Source organism: Coregonus lavaretus, assembly GCF_964263955.1.
Source record: "Coregonus lavaretus genome assembly, contig: HAP1_SCAFFOLD_6791, whole genome shotgun sequence".
Classification (NCBI taxonomy): domain Eukaryota; kingdom Metazoa; phylum Chordata; class Actinopteri; order Salmoniformes; family Salmonidae; genus Coregonus; species Coregonus lavaretus.
Genome location: NW_028157398.1, coordinates 11,496 through 30,612, shown reverse-complemented (window position 1 = coordinate 30,612; position 19,117 = coordinate 11,496). Strand labels below are relative to the sequence as shown.

At 44.5% G+C, this 19,117-nt stretch overlaps 1 protein-coding gene across 1 annotated transcript; it reads left to right on the top strand.

Annotated features, from left to right (window-relative positions):
- Nucleotides 1–126: 126 nt before the first annotated feature.
- On the top strand, nucleotides 127–18,704 carry LOC311125481 (target of rapamycin complex 2 subunit MAPKAP1-like; the record flags this gene model as incomplete). The annotated part of the gene is made up of 4 exons (XM_084199532.1): nucleotides 127–541; nucleotides 4,302–4,391; nucleotides 5,143–5,291; nucleotides 18,528–18,704. Exons 1-4 carry the CDS (start codon nucleotides 262–264, stop codon nucleotides 18,702–18,704), a joined length of 696 nt encoding a protein of 231 aa, XP_084055658.1. The 5' UTR covers nucleotides 127–261.
- Nucleotides 18,705–19,117: the final 413 nt, after the last annotated feature.

Here is a 19,117-nt window from a genome sequence, read left to right as displayed (position 1 = left end):
AGAGAGAGAGAGACAGACACAGACACAGACACAGACACAGACACAGACACAGACACAGACACAGACACAGACACAGACACAGACACACACACACACACACACACACACACAGAGAGAGACACAGAGAGAGACACACACACACACACAGAGAGAGACACACACACACACAGAGAGAGACACACACACACACAGAGAGAGACACACACACACACAGAGAGAGAGAGAAAGCAAGCACACAGAAAGCAGTCAAACCAGCGCAGAATGGCTTTCTTGGACAACCCAGCCATTATTTTGGCCCACATCCGGCAGTCCCATGTGACCAGCGATGACACGGGCATGTGTGAGATGGTGCTAATCGACCACGACGTGGATCTGGAGAAGTGGCAGCTGGCCTCGGTGCCCGGTAGCAGCGGGGGGTCACTGGGTTCAGGCTCCCTAGGCGAAGGGGGCAGCGGAGGGGAGAACCCGGGCAGCGACCTCTCCCAGTCATTGGACATCACCTCCAGCTGGGACTTTGGCATCCGCCGGCGCTCCAACACAGGTAAACAATGGGGCTCTGACTGTGGCAAGAGAACCAGTTAGTGAGCGAGCTGTTTGTGGGGCTGTCGTGTGGAATTCAGATCAGTGGTTTACTCACATAGGCTAGTTGGCCCAGTGGGGTGGTGCTTCTTGTTGTAGAAGGCAGCAATACAACAGGTTGATGCTGTATGTTTAATAAAGAGACTGCTGAGCAGGTTGGGGTCAGTTCCTAATTAGCCCTGTGAATGAATTGCAGAAGTCCACATAGAAAATAGTCATTCTCTTTCTGAATTAATTGGAATAGAATTGACCCCAGCCCTGCTGTAAAGTCTGTCTTTGAAAATCACATGTATTACCCCATGAACAAGCTTGTATAAAACACCAGGGCAGTATGAATGTTGTAAATAATTATACAATTAGAGTAAATACATTTTTATCTCTGACAAAAGCCTGGTGTTAATCAGATGTGGGTTTCAAAAGTATTTTGTTTTCTTACAAGTACTTTGAGCATTTGCCTGCTTGGAGCGCTAGGTGGGTGGGGTTTACACTTTTGGAACTTTTCCATTGGTTCCCTTACAATCAGGCAAGCTCAATCAAGCGCCACTAAAGTATTTGAAAGGAAACAAATACTAGTTGAACCCAGGCTTGGGGTTTATTGACCATGTTACCCCAGAGGAATTATTTAGGTTGGGTGCACCAAGCAGAACTCAGAACAATTAGGCCTAGTGGCTGTGAAAGTGGTCTTTGACAGAGCCTGCTTGGTTCACTCTGCTCATTTATTGTCCCTGGGCTTGTGATTTTCAGAGGTGGACGTTTAGGTTTTTACACGTTTACGTTGAATGCTTCATTGGTCATCGGTAAACATAGCATTGATTTGTATTGCCAAAGAGCTCTAATTTTGTTTCATTGGTCCGGAGAACATTTCCCCAGGATTTAGGCTTGTTTCGGTGGGTTTTTGCAACGTTCAATGGGGGGGGGGGTTCTTGTCTCTTTCAGCAGTGGGGTCTTCCTATGTTTTACAACGACCAAATGAAGCGTTCAAAGAAAATAACACCCTCCCTACAATCAAACATGGGGGCGGTTCGATAATGCCGTGGGGTTGCTTTGCTGCCTCTGGTACTTGGGGGCCTTGAACGTGTGCAAGACATTAGGATATAAGCAGATTATCAAGGTGTTTTTGAGTGCAATTTTCAACCCAGTGTCCAAAAACTGGGTCTCTGTTGAAGTTTGTGGACCTTCCAGCAGGACAACAACCCAAACAAACATCAAAAAGCACCCAGGAATGGTTCAAGAATTAACATTGGACTGTTCTGGAGTGGCCAACGATGAGTTCAGATCTAAATCCCATCAAAAGCATTTATCAGAAGGCACCACTCAAACATTGACAAATTGGAGCAGTTTGCAGCTGAAGAGTGGGCCAAATTGCCAGCAGAAAGGTGCAGCATGGCTCATTGATGGCTACAAGAAGCATTTGTCTGCAGTTGTCTTCACCAAAGGCTGTTTGTTTAACCAAGTACTAGCTCTTGGTTGCCAATAATTGTGTCAATACCATTGGTTTTTATTTTCTTAATTCTAATTGTAATCTTAAGTTTCCCCCCCCAAAAAAACCATTTCTGCAATGTTGACAAAAGTTCTTTTTTTTAAAAATTTCAACTCATTTGAGAAGAAATAGGGAATTATTTAAGAAAAGTGCAAGGGTGCCACTGGCAATATATCTGTCCGCTACTGTAAGTGCTTTGCCCAGTGCTTGAAGCGAGACATTGGGCAGTGCCACTTTGTAGTGCTACATGTGAAAAAACACTGCTATACTGAGGAGGACTCTTATTTTGTAAACGATTTCACACCAATGTCAGGATGGGGGTAGGCTGTGTGTGAAGTAGGGAGGAGTTCATTGGACCTGTAACCTTCCCTCTTGGTAGATTTCCAGTTCAAGTCTCAGAACTTATTAGCCAAGAAATTAAACCGTGCTGTACTCGGTACAGAGAGTGCTGATTTGGTTGTGTCTGAAAATCAAACGGGCAATAATATGTTTTCATGGAGTAATTAAAGTTTGGATTCACGGCTCCCGAGGCATGCCTTCATGGTCTACAACGTTATTCTTCATAGTGTTTTTCTTTAAGGCTTTCCACTTCTCTTGATTTTATGGACGGTTGGCACAGCAGTTGTGGGCAGAGGCCATGGTAATCAGGGGATCGCCGGGGCTTGATTTGTATGTAAATGATGCTTTTGTTCGCTCTATTGCCCAAATGAAAAAGATTGTTTAAAAAAAACAAAAATGCCTCTTGTTGTTAACCCTTTAACTCATGGACACGAGCTCTTGAGGACCTTGAAAGGGTTATCAATGAAGGGTTATCAATGAAGGGTTATCAATGAAGGGTTATCAATGAAGGTTTATCAATGAAGGGTTATCAATGAAGGGTTCTCTGTAAAGGTAGGCTGATGGATAATGCATAACATGTTATTGAGTAGCCACGGGGAATCCTGTGTTATTCAATGAAGGTACATTATTATGAGCACACGATTGATGGAGTGAGATTCAAGCCCATGATATTATGTATTCAACCTTTACAGGGACAGGGTACAGTAACCATTAATTACTATTAATGCACAGAGCTGGGACATTTTTTTATTGAATGGAGAATTTAGTCAGCCCACCAAATTGATGGGAATAGCCTCATTTGTTTCTACAGTGGTACTGTGTCAAACGTGACCCTCAAGGTTATCTAGCTAGCTAAGCTAATTGTCTTCACCAATGTGTTACTCATACACACTATGCAATATAGGCGAGCCGTAAACCTCCGCCATTTCCATGATGTGGGTTCACGTCAGTCAGGAGGATGCTTGTGTGCTAGGAATCCCTTTAAAGGCAGAGGTGGGCATGGTGGGTTTGTATGGAATTAGCTGGGAACCAATGAGAGTTAAAATGCCCGGAGCACAACTTGATCCATTGTGAGGTGCTTGGGTTTACTGCCAGAATCAGAGGGAGTCCAAAGGCATCTGAAGTCTGGCTAGACGATCTCCTTTTGGCTCCCTTGGCTCCTGTTGTGTTTGGGGAAGCGGTGGTGTTTTGGGGTCTGAGTGTTCTTCTGCTGAGACTTCACCTGAAGTGGCTGACTGTCTCACCAGGACGTCAACAAGAAAGGCGCGAGAAACCAGGGGTGGCTGGTAAGAAGACAAGTCTATATAAAACCTGGTACAAAACGTTTTTATAGACAAAACGAAAGTGTGACTGTTTGACTCTGGACTGCCTGAAGTGTCTAGTTGTATTTCTATAATGTAGATGTATAGATCTATTTGTTTTATTTCTATAATGTAGATGTATAGATCTATTTGTTTTATTTCTATAATGTAGATGTGTAGATCTATGTGTTTTATTTCTATAATGTACATGTATAGATGTATGCCCCAGGAAGACCCCCCCCCCCAGGTAACTGCCACTGCTGCTGAAAAAAAATCCTAGGGGAAACATTGGGTAGGGTGGGGGGGTGGTCATCTGTGTTGGGCGGACAGGTTTGACACTGCCCAGCGAGAGTGTTTCTCGTCCCCCTCCAGTGTTCCTCGTAGCATATCTCACACCTCCCGAGATGTTGTTTACCATCAGTGTCCACAGTGTTCCCTTGCGTCAAATGTACTTTAAATAAACTTCAGTTTCTGTTTTCCCTCTCCTAGTGTGACTGCATGACCCTGACCAATGACAATGGTCAAAAAAATGAGAAGAATGACTTTTGTTGGTCTGGCCTTTTTTTTTTTTAATCCTTGTTTTATTTTCTTATTTTTTAAAGCTCAAAGACTTGAAAGGTTAAGGAAGGAGCGACAGAACCAGATCAAATGCAAAAACATTCAATGGAAGGAGAGGTCGTCTTCGCAATCAGGTACACTACATTTCTCCTTCTCTCCAGAAATATTTGCTGATAGGAGTTTCAATGAGGTAAAAGCTGACAGGAGTTTCAATGAGGTAAAAGCTGACAGGAGTTTCAATGGGGCAAAATCTGATAGGAGTTTCAATGGGTTAAAAGCTGATAGGAGTTTCAATGGGGCAAAAGCTGATAGGAGTTTCAATGGGGCAAAAGCTGATAGGAGTTTCAATGGGTTAAAAGCTGATAGGAGTTTCAATGGGTTAAAAGCTGATAGGAGTTTCAATGGGGTAAAAGCTGATAGGAGTTTCAATGGGGTAAAAGCTGATAGGAGTTTCAATGGGTCAAAAGCTGATAGGAGTTTCAATGGGTCAAAAGCTGATAGGAGTTTCAATGGGGTAAAAGCTGATAGGAGTTTCAATGGGGTAAAAGCTGATAGGAGTTTCAATGCAGTAAAAGCTTCAATGATCCTTTCTTTACACTGATCTCAGACAACTACAGTGCTGCATAGGGAATTTTCATGGAACCAGGGAATGGTTATTTTGCTTTGATCAATCTCCACATGTGATGTCACAAAATCCGATAGCATGTTACAGAAACTGTCACACCTACGCTATGTAGTGAAATGTACTACTATACAATGTATAGGCCTAATGCTAAAGTCCTGTTTGACTTGAAATCCTGGCACAATCAATAACGTCAGAGAGAATATGAATACGTTGTTCGATCACTCTCTGTTTGCCGTCAACACTTCATTTTTCTGTCCCAGCGGAAGACCTGGGTTCCCTGTTTGAGAAGAGGGACTTCAAAGATAGACCCAGGAGCACTGGTACCAAGTCAACCCTCTCCCTCCGGCTCGAGCAATGCCCCCAGCAGCTCAACAACCCTTTCAACGAATACTCCAAATTCGACGGCAAGGTAGGTGCTCCCAGGTGTCTGGTAACATATCTCTGATTTGGATAAAACGATGCTGAATTAGTTGATGTATCTTGAAAGCATGAAAATGTATTTCTTTTTTGTTGTACTGCAAAGAAAGACAAATCAAGTTTGATGCCAACCGGTATCATGTTTCACGTGCATACAAAATAAACTAGCAAACGTTCGCTCCTGCTCTCTAAACCTAAAGATTTAGCTTCTTTTCTTTTTCTGATTCCTCCCCAGATGCATCAGGCCTTTTTCCCTGCTATGGCAATGTCATTTACAAGCACTTAGGCAGTAATTCCAAAACTTGGGAACCATCTCCGAATGTATATTGCAATTTTGGAGCAGCTTCTCATCGCTAATGGCGCAGGCGAAAGTCTCTGAAGGCTTTGTGACCTTATTTCTGTCATTTTGCTCTTAGACATGATCCAGAGGAAAGAGCACACTGGGAGAATTGTGTGTCGAATAAATGTCAGGGTGAATTGCTCGGGCCTTTTACAGGGATTTGTGGAAAAGAGCAAAGGTCGCGGCAAAGTGCCTTGGCAGCTCGCAGACAACCTGGTGGCTCAGATTAAACAAATAGCCTTTGATTCATGCCAAAGACGGCCTCTGCTGACGGAACCAGGGGACGAGCCTGCCTTAGCCTCTGCAATATCCCCCAATATTAGAAATAATATTTACATTACAGATGACCTTTTATAATCCACCATCTCTTGTCTCCAGTTTTCCACGTTGGTTTATGGGTTTAAATGTATATGAGCTGTGCTAACAGTACGTCAGTGAAATATGATTCAGAAATCCACCTCACTTTTTTTCGTTGATACGTTCTTTTCGTTCAGCAATGAGGTAGTTGGTGTCTCTCTTTTTTGTCTCTCCAAGACATCTGGTTGCAGATTAGCCAAGTTTGCTCGAAGACACGTATCTCTCCCGTCACCAGTGACAGTAACAGCTGGTCTTGCGTCGGTCGCAAAGACGTCAGGTTTACAGTTGCACTTTTTGGAGCGGGAAGATGAGCGCTTTTAATGCGGCTTGCGTTCATTTGGGTCGGCGTGTACGAGGCCGGGTGGCGTCGGTCGCAGATAAAGATTCATTGCGGCGGTTTGATTTAATGCCCGAGTAATGAGAGGCGTCCATGTGCTCGGGCAGATGTTTACACAGACCTCACCCGCCCGGCTCTGACAGCAGTTAAAAAGTATAGTCGCCGTAATCGAATCTCGTGGCGGGCCGCATCAGGGAGGAGGACACAGATCGAATTAAACTGCATTTTAAGATTAATGTGCAGACAGGTAGAGTACAGAGCGATGGGGTTCTTTTTTTATCCCCCCCCCCCCACAGTGTTTTTTCACCCGTTCTTTGCATTTCCTGGAGGTAGGTCTTCCTAGAACTGTTTACTAGTGAGTAAATCCCCAAGAGCAATGGAAGTCAATGAAGTATTTTCTCTGGACTGCATCTTTTATTACACTCTTTCCCAGTAATACTGAATCATAGAAAATATTTAGACGTTTTTATTTTATCCCCTTGTTCTTTTGTCAGTGGAGATTAAAAGGAGAGCAAGAGAGAAGCGATCATTAAGCCTCATCTGCATTTTCAAGGCTATCTCAGGAAATAATCGAACACGCTGTTAAATTGCTCAGAAATATTACCCCCCCCCCACCCCTGTTTTTATACCATTTTGTGGTGGTGACAGGATAATGGTTGCGAATGGGACTATTGTTATTCTCTAGAAAATAAACCTATTAAGATTTGAAGACATACTGTAACCTGACTTGTTGACCACCAATGCCGTTTTTACATGGTTTCATAAGACTCTTATTCACTTTGAATAATCTCTCCACAAGGAGAAGCCCTTTATATTGTCAGGTAGTCTGTTGCCACAGAGCTATATTTAGGGAAGTCTCGTCTCGACTGTATGTCTGACTCTTATTGATGTGTACATGTGACACGCACGATGGACTTTCTTTTCACATACACACTCCTCCCTCCCAACCAGCCCCCTAACCTGAGCCATACACACTCCTTCCTCCTCCCTCCCAACCAGCCCCCTAACCAGAGCCATACACACTCCTTCCTCCTCCCTCCCAACCAGCCCCCTAACCAGAGCCATACACACTCCTTCCTCCTCCCTCCCAACCAGCCCCCTAACCAGAGCCATGTACACTCCTTCCTCCTCCCTCCCAACCAGCCCCCTAACCAGAGCCATGTACACTCCTTCCCCTCACTCCCAACCAGCCCCCTAACCAGAGCCATGTACACTCCTTCCTCCTTCCTCCCAACCAGCCCCCTAACCAGAGCCATACACACTCCTTCCCCTCCCTCCCAACCAGCCCCCTAACCAGAGCCATACACACTCCTTCCTCCTCCCTCCCAACCAGCCCCCTAACCAGAGCCATGTACACTCCTTCCTCCTCCCTCCCAACCAGCCCCCTAACCAGAGCCATGTACACTCCTTCCTCCTCCCTCCCAACCAGCCCCCTAACCAGAGCCATACACACTCCTTCCTCCTCCCTCCCAACCAGCCCCCTAACCAGAGCCATGTACACTCCTTCCTCCTCCCTCCCAACCAGCCCCCTAACCAGAGCCATACACACTCCTTCCCCTCCCTCCCAACCAGCCCCCTAACCAGAGCCATACACACTCCTTCCTCCTCCCTCCCAACCAGCCCCCTAACCAGAGCCATGTACACTCCTTCCTCCTCCCTCCCAACCAGCCCCCTAACCAGAGCCATGTACACTCCTTCCTCCTCCCTCCCAACCAGCCCCCTAACCAGAGCCATGTACACTCCTTCCCCTCACTCCCAACTTGCCCCCTAGCTAGTCCTCTCAACAATTAATATATATATATTTTTTTACATTTTAGTCATTTAGACTTACAGTTTAGTGAGTGCATACATTTTTCATACTGGCCCCCCGTGGGAATCGAACCCACAACTCTGGCGTTGCAAACGCCATGCTCTACCAACTGAGCTACAGGAGGCCTAATAGACACCAAAGCTACCGGCTAGCCCAACGCTAAGTTCATTGGATATTATTAACCACGGACCTCAGTGGTTAAACAGCAGGCCGAAGGCCCCGAGGACCTGTAAGAGACCCACCACTTAAAACTGTCACTTCCAAAGGAGGCCTCAGAGTACCTCTGACCTACAGTTCATCACACGTTGTCATCGTTCAGGGGAGGTGCTCAGCACAAAGGCACGGAACCCAAAGCACCGCCGGTCAGACGGGGAGAATTGATCTGCTCATTACCTACCGGCACCAACTCTTCCCTTTTAACGAAGGGGTGAAATTAAAGCTGCTACACGGCGGGAGGGGCAGGGTGGCAGCTAGCTTCAAGGACCTTTCGTCGGATGGGAGTTGGAAAAGATTGCACAGTTCACCTGTCTAGTTTCCTATCGGCGTCTTTGCTTCTCTTCTGTGAAGTCTGTTATCTTTTGCTCTACCTAGGTGTCGAATGGGTTCTAAAGCTGGTCCCTCTGCACACATGAGTAGAGAAGAGCTCCATGAAGCTGGTCCCTCTGCACACATGAGTAGAGAAGAGCTCCATGAAGCTGGTCTATTACTTTAGAAAATGGAGAGTACACCCAACTTCAATGGGACTTGACATTTTCTCTCGCCACGTAATCTGTCCAGATCCTCTTCGTTTCGCTCAATGAGCTGTGAATGACTGATGCCTGAGTGAAATATATATCTCCAGCAGCCAAAGAGGAACTGACATCCTCCATTTCGATACTACAGGTGACATTCATTAACTGGAAAAGTTAGAGATATTCTAGAGGAACACAATCAGTGGCCGTAGATTGAAAATAATTTTAACCTGTTGAAAAGATATGGAGGGTAGGAGTTACCAGTAGCATACCTCAAACATAACACCAAAAACAGTGTGAAAACATAGGTTATACAGAAGGACCATGGTTTGTCAAGGACATCCCGGGGTCGAAAACACGCACTGAGCAACTGAACCCCACTCTGCTCCGTAGACAGGAGGGAAGACTGCGTACAAGACAAAGCAAGCAGCAAAAATAATAGACATTGGCACCTGTGCACACGGCATGGTCCGCCTGGGGGTGGGGCTGCTCGTCTACTTCCCCGACCCTTCCCCCAACACATCAAGGCCCCTAGCCTCCCCATCCTGACATTACCATAGCAACCGTCCTGAGACTGTAGCCCGGCGACACAGGGACCAACTCATTACGGTGATGATTAGTGAAATGGGAGTCCGTGTATTTGATTAATCATCACCATGGATACAGAAAACATCGCGATCACTTTTAACGGAACAAATACCTCTGGAGACTTCTTAAGGATTAATTGATGGTGGCACCGATGCATATTTCTCTTCAATGGTGGCCGCTAACACTCCAGGTTCTTTTCATTTTGCATTAAAGACAGTTTGATGGCCTTTCTTTTTTGGTTGACGATTTGCATCACTTGAGAAATGAACCCATGCATAGTGATGCAATATGTTTTCATTGTGGAGCATATCGATTGGACAAGTCCACTCATTGATTGGATGAGTGGTTGTGATATGACATGAGTCGGCTATACCATGGCATGCACTGTAAACTGTTTGTTCTCAAAGCCCAGTTGTTAAACATCAAGGTACTGTGTTAGCTGATTAAAGCAGACACTTCAGCACTAAGGCTGACTAGACACTATACGACTAGACACTATTTTTGGCCATTCTGCGGGTTCTCACTTAGCATTTCTCAAATCGCATACAAACGGCTTGGGGAGAGGGGGGGGAGGGGGGGGACATTAAATCGCAAAGTGTAAGCATTTCCCCGATTTTGAGATTGATAGGTTTTACCCCCCCCCCCCCCCCCCCCGCTCTGATTTTCTGACATGTTTGGTAGTGCTCTGATCAGATGCGAGGCGTGTCAGAAATGAATCTGGTGTCAGCCAATCAGCTCCTCAAAACTACCGTAAAACGTCCATTCTTTTATAATTGCCGGGCATTGTTTCACATTTTAACAAATAAACAGATCGAATCAAACGTGTAATAACGCATGCACATATCCTCTCCGGTGGAATCTAACAGCATCTTTATCTTGCGCTGCATGATTGATTTCTGCCATGTCAAAACGCAAGGCTGTCCATCACTTTTTTGTCATGTAATAGACCAAGAAGTGCGTTTTAAATGCAATCAGTGTTTTAAATATCAAACTGGCTTGATGACAGAACTTATTATTGACAGACGCCAGGGCATCTCCGCAGTTGAGGCAAAAAAACACCTGGGCTAGTAATTTAAGTTTTACGACTGAGAAGTTCACCGAAGTTTATCACAACAATGCCACGTGTGCGAACTCGACTGTTCAGCCCGATGATGGGAATCACTCTACTCATATATGTGTCGCTAGGTGTAGCCTACGTCTCATACTGATAACCAGCTCAGTACAGTCTGGCTTGACTGACTAGTCAAATGTGAAAGGTACTCCGAGGTTAAGATTGTAAAACCGTCTAGTGTTCAGAAGTGTTTTTTTATTATTTTTTATCTACGAACATTACAAGCTCATTTAAGTTGTTTTAAGAGGGCTGCTGACATAATATTCTCTCGCTGTTGTCTTTGCCACTCTACAACTATCTGTCTCCTTTCTCCTTTCTCCTCTCTGTTAAAGATAAACGACGTGGAGTTTATTAGCTAAGATGCCTCAGACAAGCGCACAGAGAGGATGACGTTAGCTGCCAGAGACTTGCCGCTCTTAGTGTCAGAATCTTGAAAAGAGGCAGTTTGTTTGTAAATTTCGGATCGTGCCGTTACGTTAGCCTGACTTCATGCTGTTACGTTAGCCTAAATGTATGCTGTTACGTTAGCTTGACTTAATGCTGTTATGTTAGCCTGACTTCATGCTGTTACGTTAGCCTGACTTCATATTATTTGTATTTATTTACTTTATTTAACCAGGTAAGCCAGTTAAGTAATTTACAACTGCGACCTGGCCAAGATAAAGCAAAGCAGTGCGATAAAAACAACAACAACAACACAGAGTTACATATTGGATAAACAAAATGTACAGTCAAAAACACAATGTTAGCTTGACTTAATGCTGTTATGTTAGCCTGACGTCATGCTGTTACTTTAGCCTGACTTCATGCTGTTACGTTAGCCTGACTTAATGCTGTTAAGTTAGCCTGACGTCAAGCTGTTACGTTATCCTGATTTCATGCTGTTACGTTAGCCTGACTTCATGCTGTTACGTTAGCCTGACTTCATGCTGTTACGTTAGCCTGACTTCATGCTGTTACGTTATCCTGACTTCATGCTGTTACGTTAGCCTGACTTCATGCTGTTACGTTAGCCTGACTTCAAATCAAATGTTATTTGTCACATGCGCCAAATACAACAGGTGTGGACCTTACTGTGAAAGGCTGACTTACAAGCCCTTAACCAACAATGCAGTTCAAGAAATAGAGTTAAGAAAATATTTACTAAATACACGAAAGTACAAAAGAAAAGAAAAAGTAATGCAATAAAATAACAATAACGAGGCTATATACAGGGGGTACCGGTACCGAGTCTATGTGCGGGGGTACAGGTTAGTCGAGGTAATTTGTACATGTAGATAGGGGTAAAGTGACTATGCATAGATAATAAACAGCAAGTAGCAGCAGTGGAAAAACAAAGGGTGGGGGGGTGTCAATGTAAATAGTCCGGGTGGCCATTTGATTAATTGTTCAGCAGTCTTATGGCTTGGGGTAGAAGCTGTTAAGGAGCCTTTTGGACCTAGACTTGTACCGGTACCGCTTGCCGTGCGGTAGCAGAGAGGACAGTCTATGACTTTGGTGACTGGAGTCTTTGACAATTTTTTGGGCCTTCCTCTGACACCGCCTAGTATATAGGTCCTGGATGGCAGGAAGCTTGGCCCCAGTGATGTACTGAGCCGTACGCACTACCCTCTGTAGCGCCTTACGGTCGGATGCCGAGCAGTTGCCATACCAGGCGGTGATGCAACTGGTCAGGAAGCTCTCGACGGTGCAACTGTAGAACTTTTTGAGGATCTGGGGACCCATGCCAAATCTTTTCAGTCTCCTGAGGGGGAAAAGTGTTGTCGTGCCCTCTTCACGACTGTCTTGGTGTGTTTGGACCATGATAGTTTGTTGGTGATGTGTACACCAAGGAACTTGAAACTCTCGACCCGATCCTCTACAGTCCCGTCGATGTGAATGGAGGCGTGTTCGGCCCTCCTTTTCCTGGAGTCCACGATCAGATCCTTTGTCTTGCTCACGTTGAGGGAGAGGTTGTTTACCTGGCACCACACGGCCAGGTCTCTGACCACCTCCCTATAAGCTGGCTCATCGTTGTCGGTGATCAGGCCTACCACTGTTGTGTCATCAGCAAACTTAAAGATGATGTTGGAGTCGTGCTTGGCCACGCAGTCATGGGTGAACAGAGAGTACAGGAGGGGACTAAGCACGCACACCTGAGGGGCCCCGGTGTTGAGAATCAGCGTGGCAGATGTCTTGTTGCCTACCCTTACCACCTGAGGTCGGCCCGTCAGGAAGTCCAGTATCCAGTTGCAGAGGGAGGTGTTTAGTCCCAGGGTCCTTAGCTTAGTGATGAGCTTTGTGGGCACTATGGTGTTGAACGCTTAGCTGCAGTCAATGAAGAGCATCCTCACATAGGTGTTCTTTTTGTCCAGGTGGGAAAGGGCAGTGTGGAGTGCGATTGAGATTGCGTCATCTGTGGATCTGTTGGGGCAGTATGCGAATTGGAGTTGGTCTATGGTTTCCGGGATGATGGTGTTGATGTGAGCCATGACCAGCCTTTCAAAGCACTTCATGGCTACAGATGTGAGTGCTACCAGGTGGTAGTCATTTAGGCAGGTTACCTTCACTTTCTTGGGCACAGGAACTATGGTGGTCTGCTTGAAACCTGTAGGTATTACAGACTCGGTCTGGGAGAGGTTGAAAATGTCAGTGAAGACACTTGCCAGTTGGTCCGCACATGCTCTGAGTACACGTCCTGGTAATCCGTCTAGCCCCACATCCTTGTGAAAGTTGACCTGTTTAAAGGTCTTGCTCACACCGGCTACGGAGAGCGTAATAACACAGTCGTCCGGAATAGCTGATGCTCTCATGCATGCTTCAGTGTTGCTTGCCTCGAAGCGAGCATAAAAGGCATTTAGCTCATCTGGTAGGCTCGTGGCACTGGGCAGCTCGTGGCTGGGTTTCCCTTTGTAGTCCGTAATAGTTTGCAAGCCCTGCCACATCCGACGAGAGTCAGAACTGTTGTAGTAGGATTCAATCTTAGTCCTGTATTGAAGCTTTGCCTGTTTGATGGTTCGTCTGAGGGCATAGCAGGATTTCTTATAAGCGTCCGGATTAGTGTCCCGCTCCTTGAAAGCGGCAGCTCTAGCCTTTAGCTCTGTGCGGATGTTGCCTGTAATCCATGACTTCTGGTTGGGTTATGTAGGTACGGTCACTGTGGGGACAACGTCGTAGATGCACTTGAAGCCGGTGGTATACTCCTCAATGCCATTGGATGAATCCCGGAACATATTCCAGTCTGTGCTAGCAAAACAGTCCTGTAGCATAGCATCAGCGTCATCTGACCACTTCCGTATTGAGCGAGTCACTGGCGAGTCATGCTGTTACGTTAGCCTGACTTCATGCTGTTACGTGGAAAGTGGATTATTATTATAAAAATAAAATTAAAAAAATTCAAAGCTGAAATGTTTTGATTCAATAAGTATTCAACCCCTTTGTCATGGCAAGCCTAAATAAGTTCAGAAGAAAGAATTTGCTTCACAAACTTCCCTCAATCGAGCAGTGAATTTCAAACACGGATTCAACCACAAAGACCAGGGAGGTTTTCCAATGCCTCGCAAAGAAGCGCACCTATTGGTAGATGGGTAAACATTTAAAAAATCCCTTTGAGAATGGTGAAGTTACTTTGGATGGTGAATCAATACACTTAGTCACTACAAAGATACAGGCGTCCTTCCTAATTCAGTTGCCGGAGAGGAAGGAAACCGCACAGGGATTTCACCATGAGGCCAACGGTGACTTTAAATCAGTTACAGAGTTGAATGGCTGTGATAGGAGAAAACTGAGGATGGATCAACAACATTGTAGTTACTCCACAATACTAACCTCATTGACAGAGTGAAAAGGAAGCCTGTACAGAATAAAAAATATTCCAAAACATGCATTCTGTTTGCAACAAGACACTAAAGTAATACTGCAAAAAATGTGTCAAAGCAATTAACTTTTCTTCCCTGAAAAACAAAGTGTTATGTTTAGGGCAAATCCAATACAACACATTACTGAGTACCACTCTCCATATTTTCAGGTTATGGATATGCTTGTAATCGTTAAGGACTTGGACGTTTTTTAGGATAAAAAATTAACGGAATGGAGCTAAGCACAGGCACAATCCTAGAGCAAAACCTGTTTCAGTCTGCTTTCCACCTGACACTTGGAGAGGAATTCACCTTTCATTAGGACTACAACATTTGGAATAAGTCAAGGGTTATGAACAATGTTCCCTCTAATGTTTTTCGGCACTGAGCAAATTTCAGGTCTGCTGAGCGCAAACTTGAACGTTGTGAAAATTCAGTTCAACTTCCAGCGCGCGTTTACTTTGAACTCTGTGGCTGTACCCGCTTTAAGTTACAGTTTTAACAGTGGCCAAGTAGGCTACTGTGGCTATTTTATTATAATGTAGGCCTACCAGAGTGGCCTACCATCAAAAACAATAGAGAAAATGCATCCCATAACATTTTAACATGGTAATAGCTGTTCTATCGTTCAGCCTACAGTAGCAGCCAATGTGTGGTGTTCAATGTAGGCCTACATTCCATGATACTTTTTCTTTAAAAACATGCAGGGCTTGACATTAACCCGTTAATCCACTTGTCCTTCAGACAAGGAGGTGACTGAAAATGTTTTTGTGTTGTTTGATGCAAGAAACCACTTTACAAAGTAAAATGCATTATTATTCCCATACCATTATTACAGAGAATCAGACAAATTATGCTACCCTCTGCCTATTGGCTATTTAGCTTATTCAAGCTTGTCTCAAAATACAACACTGCAGCTTTAAGACCAAAAAAAAGCTCTTTACCTGACTAGCTTTTCAAAGATGGCTAGAAATGTACACGTTTTGTACTCTTGTAGGAAGCAATCCCTCCCCTATTGCTGACTACAAATGATCTATAACTGGGCTAATAACTCACTAACTAGCAAAGGATATATTAACAAAATGCGCACATGTGGATGGATATATGCAGCTCTCGCTTGGATCTCAAAACAAGCACTTCTACTCATGGCTGCTCATGCTGTAAACAGTCCAGTTCAAAGTAAACGGCACAGATCCATATATGGCAATGGTCTATTTGCATATTGGCCTACTGCAGCTCTGATTGGTTATGCCGCACCGGTCTGTGTGGAGTATGCGCTGAGTCGTGCGCGTCAACGCAATATAATCCTACTCTGATGCGTTCTCCCTACAACAAACAATCTCTTGCATAGTTTGTTTTGTTTCGGTATGTTGCGTTGAAAGTGGCAAATATTGCGTTGATTTCGATCGCAATTGCCACAGTAAAGGGAAACGGTGATAGTGTTAACTAACAGGGAAAACTCTAGAGAGTTGAGTGAAGTTCAATCTCGTGCTTCTCTCTGTGGGCTGATATTTCTTCTGCGCGGTAGACCTGGGGGGGAGCTGCTCTGCCGTTTAGAGGGAACATTGGGTATGAATACTTTCTGAAGGCACTGTATACCATACTAAAACCCATGAGGTTAAATTGATAAACCCATGAGGTTAAACTGATAAACCCATGAGGTTAAACTGATCACCCTCTCTGTGTAATACATCACAGTCAGAGGGGAATTGTATAATGTAATTGTTGTGACAATAGAATGGCTTTTACTTAGCAACTGACAGAATTGTGGTCTGGTACACCTAGGAAATATGACGTCTTGAACCTCGAGAGCATACGCAGTGCCTTGTTTTGTATTTAATTAAGGTAAGTGCACAGCGCAGCACAATTTTGTGGCCATAAAATCTGATGCCAAACATTTATATATTCCACCTGACATTATATTTTAGTTCCCTTTTCAAAGTTAATTTGGTGCTGATATGTTTTCACCAGAGTTGAAATATGCCAGTAGGTAATGAATTATTCCTCCCTAGTAAGACAATAGGATAGACTCGAGGCTGGACGGTGGCTGCTTAGCTTTTTATGGTTTTCTTTTGTCGTGTAATGAAGTCAGGGTCAGGAGACAACACGGGCCTCAGCGAGGAGCAGAGATTGGGGCCTGGCGGCGCGGTTGTGACGATCACCATGCCGATGACGCCGCCACGCACTCGTCTCTCAGCTGTCCCCCGTGACCACTGGAGCCTCTGAAAACATCTGGGCCCTTTGATGGGAAAAATTACGTTTTTTGGTCCAAATGACTCTATAATTTGGCGCTTCCAGTCAGTCGAAACGCTTGATGCATCATTATTCGCGGGTCAGTAGAAAAGTGCCTTCAACTCGGGCTTTCTGGCATGATTAAAAAACTATAAATGCGTCATTTAAGAAATTGCCGCTGTCAACGGGAAGCACGATGCGTGCATAAAACCCATTATGTGGAGGAGCTAATGAAAGGCCTTTACCCAAAAAATAATTTTAGTAATTTAATAAATAAATTGTGGAATTTATTGAATGCAGCTTGGCACTGAAGGGAGGCAGTTTTTTCTCTCCAAATACAGTAATGTATTATGTCCTTTTTTCCTCTAATGTATTGCTCCATCAGAACTGATTTCTGGCTCCGATTTAATGAAGTACCATTTGGAAATGAGATCTTGTTCTCGCCTTCCCTTTCTGATTGCATGTGGAAATGATAAATAAATGGCGTAAAACCTACCGTCTCAGATTTCAACAGTATCACTTTTCAGTAGGACTAATAATTGATACACAGAAAATAGATACACAGGTGATAAAAAGTCGACCAATGTAGAAAGTGTAAAATACTGTTTTTTCAGCATTTCCTCAAAAATGGAAAAATCCCATCCATTTTATCAAGGAGGTTTTATGATGATAAACGGCTAGAAGAGACCTATGTATTTGTTCTCTGTTCCTCCTCCTCCTCCTCCTCCTCCTCCTCCTCCTCCTCTTCAGACACTTTGCAAAAATCTCCTGGGGTCAAATTAATTTCCAGGCCTCAGCTTATTGAACCGTGCTGCCGCCGCGTGTTAAATTCTGCCCTGGGTCCTCCTCACACCTTGGCCCTAAAAGCTCTACCTGTTTTCAGCATCGCAAATAGCCTCCTCTTTCATTTTCTGACAGCTTACGGTTTACCTTGTAGATTTGTCATTGTGCGTCATTTCATGCAAGCACTGGGTTGCTATTTTCCTTTGAATTAAATTGATCTCACCATTGTCTTCCTTTCTTGCTGTAACTCCCCACAATGTCACACTTTCTGCAACTGTGTTCAAATCGCTCATTCCTAGGCATGGGAGGGACACTATATTGTGTATTAATTCTAATTACTGGCTTGTATTGGCTGACCAAAGAGATGAGCTAACCCTATGAATCAACAGATATGCATATGGGAGTCTTGATTTTTGTCTCAGCTAGTCTTCCCAATCATATCAAAGACATTTTCAGTGGAGGCTTGGTCCGTGCTTTAACTAAGCAGCAGGCTTACCACAATTTTGTCAGTGTACCGTGTAGACGTCGATTGTGCTCCAGTGGTGTGTTCTGTGTAGAAACACACCTTCAGTATGTCTACCTGTATGTTTACGGTGATATCTTCTATGCTGGTTTGAAATGATCTGCTGCCAGATAAATTAGCCTAACACTTAAAGAACGTCATGTATCAAGCCCGTTTGGAGCGATTAAACACACAGAGGCTGAATTATAATGGATCCTGTGTTCCTGATGGCATATCATTTAAACGTCTCCTCACATCTTAAAAACCCACAAGCAACTATAATGTACTCATGGAAAGTATTCTGCCAAAGAAAAGCCGGAGGACCTTACCACCAGCAATTATTTAGAGCAACTTATCGGTCCACAGTGCGTTGTTTATATGCATTTATGTCAGGGCATCTTTTCACTATCAAGGCAAACAATTTGAACCTGAGATGAACGTTAACATTTAACGTCAGCATTTTGCATGCATTTAAATGCCAATATGCACTTATTTTCAGTTATGCAGACATATCCTAAGCTAGAATTTGACCGTAAGTGATTATGACGATTAATGTACAGTGTAACTTTAATTGTATTTTTTTCCCTTTTCTCTCCTGCAGGGCCACGTAGGTACAACCGCAACCAAAAAAATTGACGTCTACCTCTCGATGCAGTCTGCACAGGAGAAGCTGCATCCCATGATGGTGGTGACCATCGCCAACGCTCGGGTCCACGACCTCATCGGCCTCATCTGCTGGCAGTACACCAGCGAGGGCCGTGAACCCAAACTTAAGTGAGTGCCCATGACACTATGGCTATGTCCCAAATATTTATCCTTCCTTCCAAAGTGTGCACTTGTTCACTCTCCTTCTCTGATTTGAAAGTAAATTACTGGCATAATAAATAGGGTAGAAACTCCCTCTATCCCAGGGGTTTCCAACAGGTAGATCTCCTCTAGTCCAGGGGTTTCCAACAGGTAGATCTCCTCTAGTCCAGGGGTTTCCAACAGGTAGATCTCCTCTAGTCCAGGGGTTTCCAACAGGTAGATATCCTCTAGCCCAGGGGTTTCCAACAGGTAGATCTCCTCTAGTCCAGGGGTTTCCAACAGGTAGATATCCTCTAGTCCAGGGGTTTCCAACAGGTAGATCTCCTCTATCCCAGGGGTTTCCAACAGGTAGATGTCCTCTAGTCCAGGGGTTTCCAACAGGTA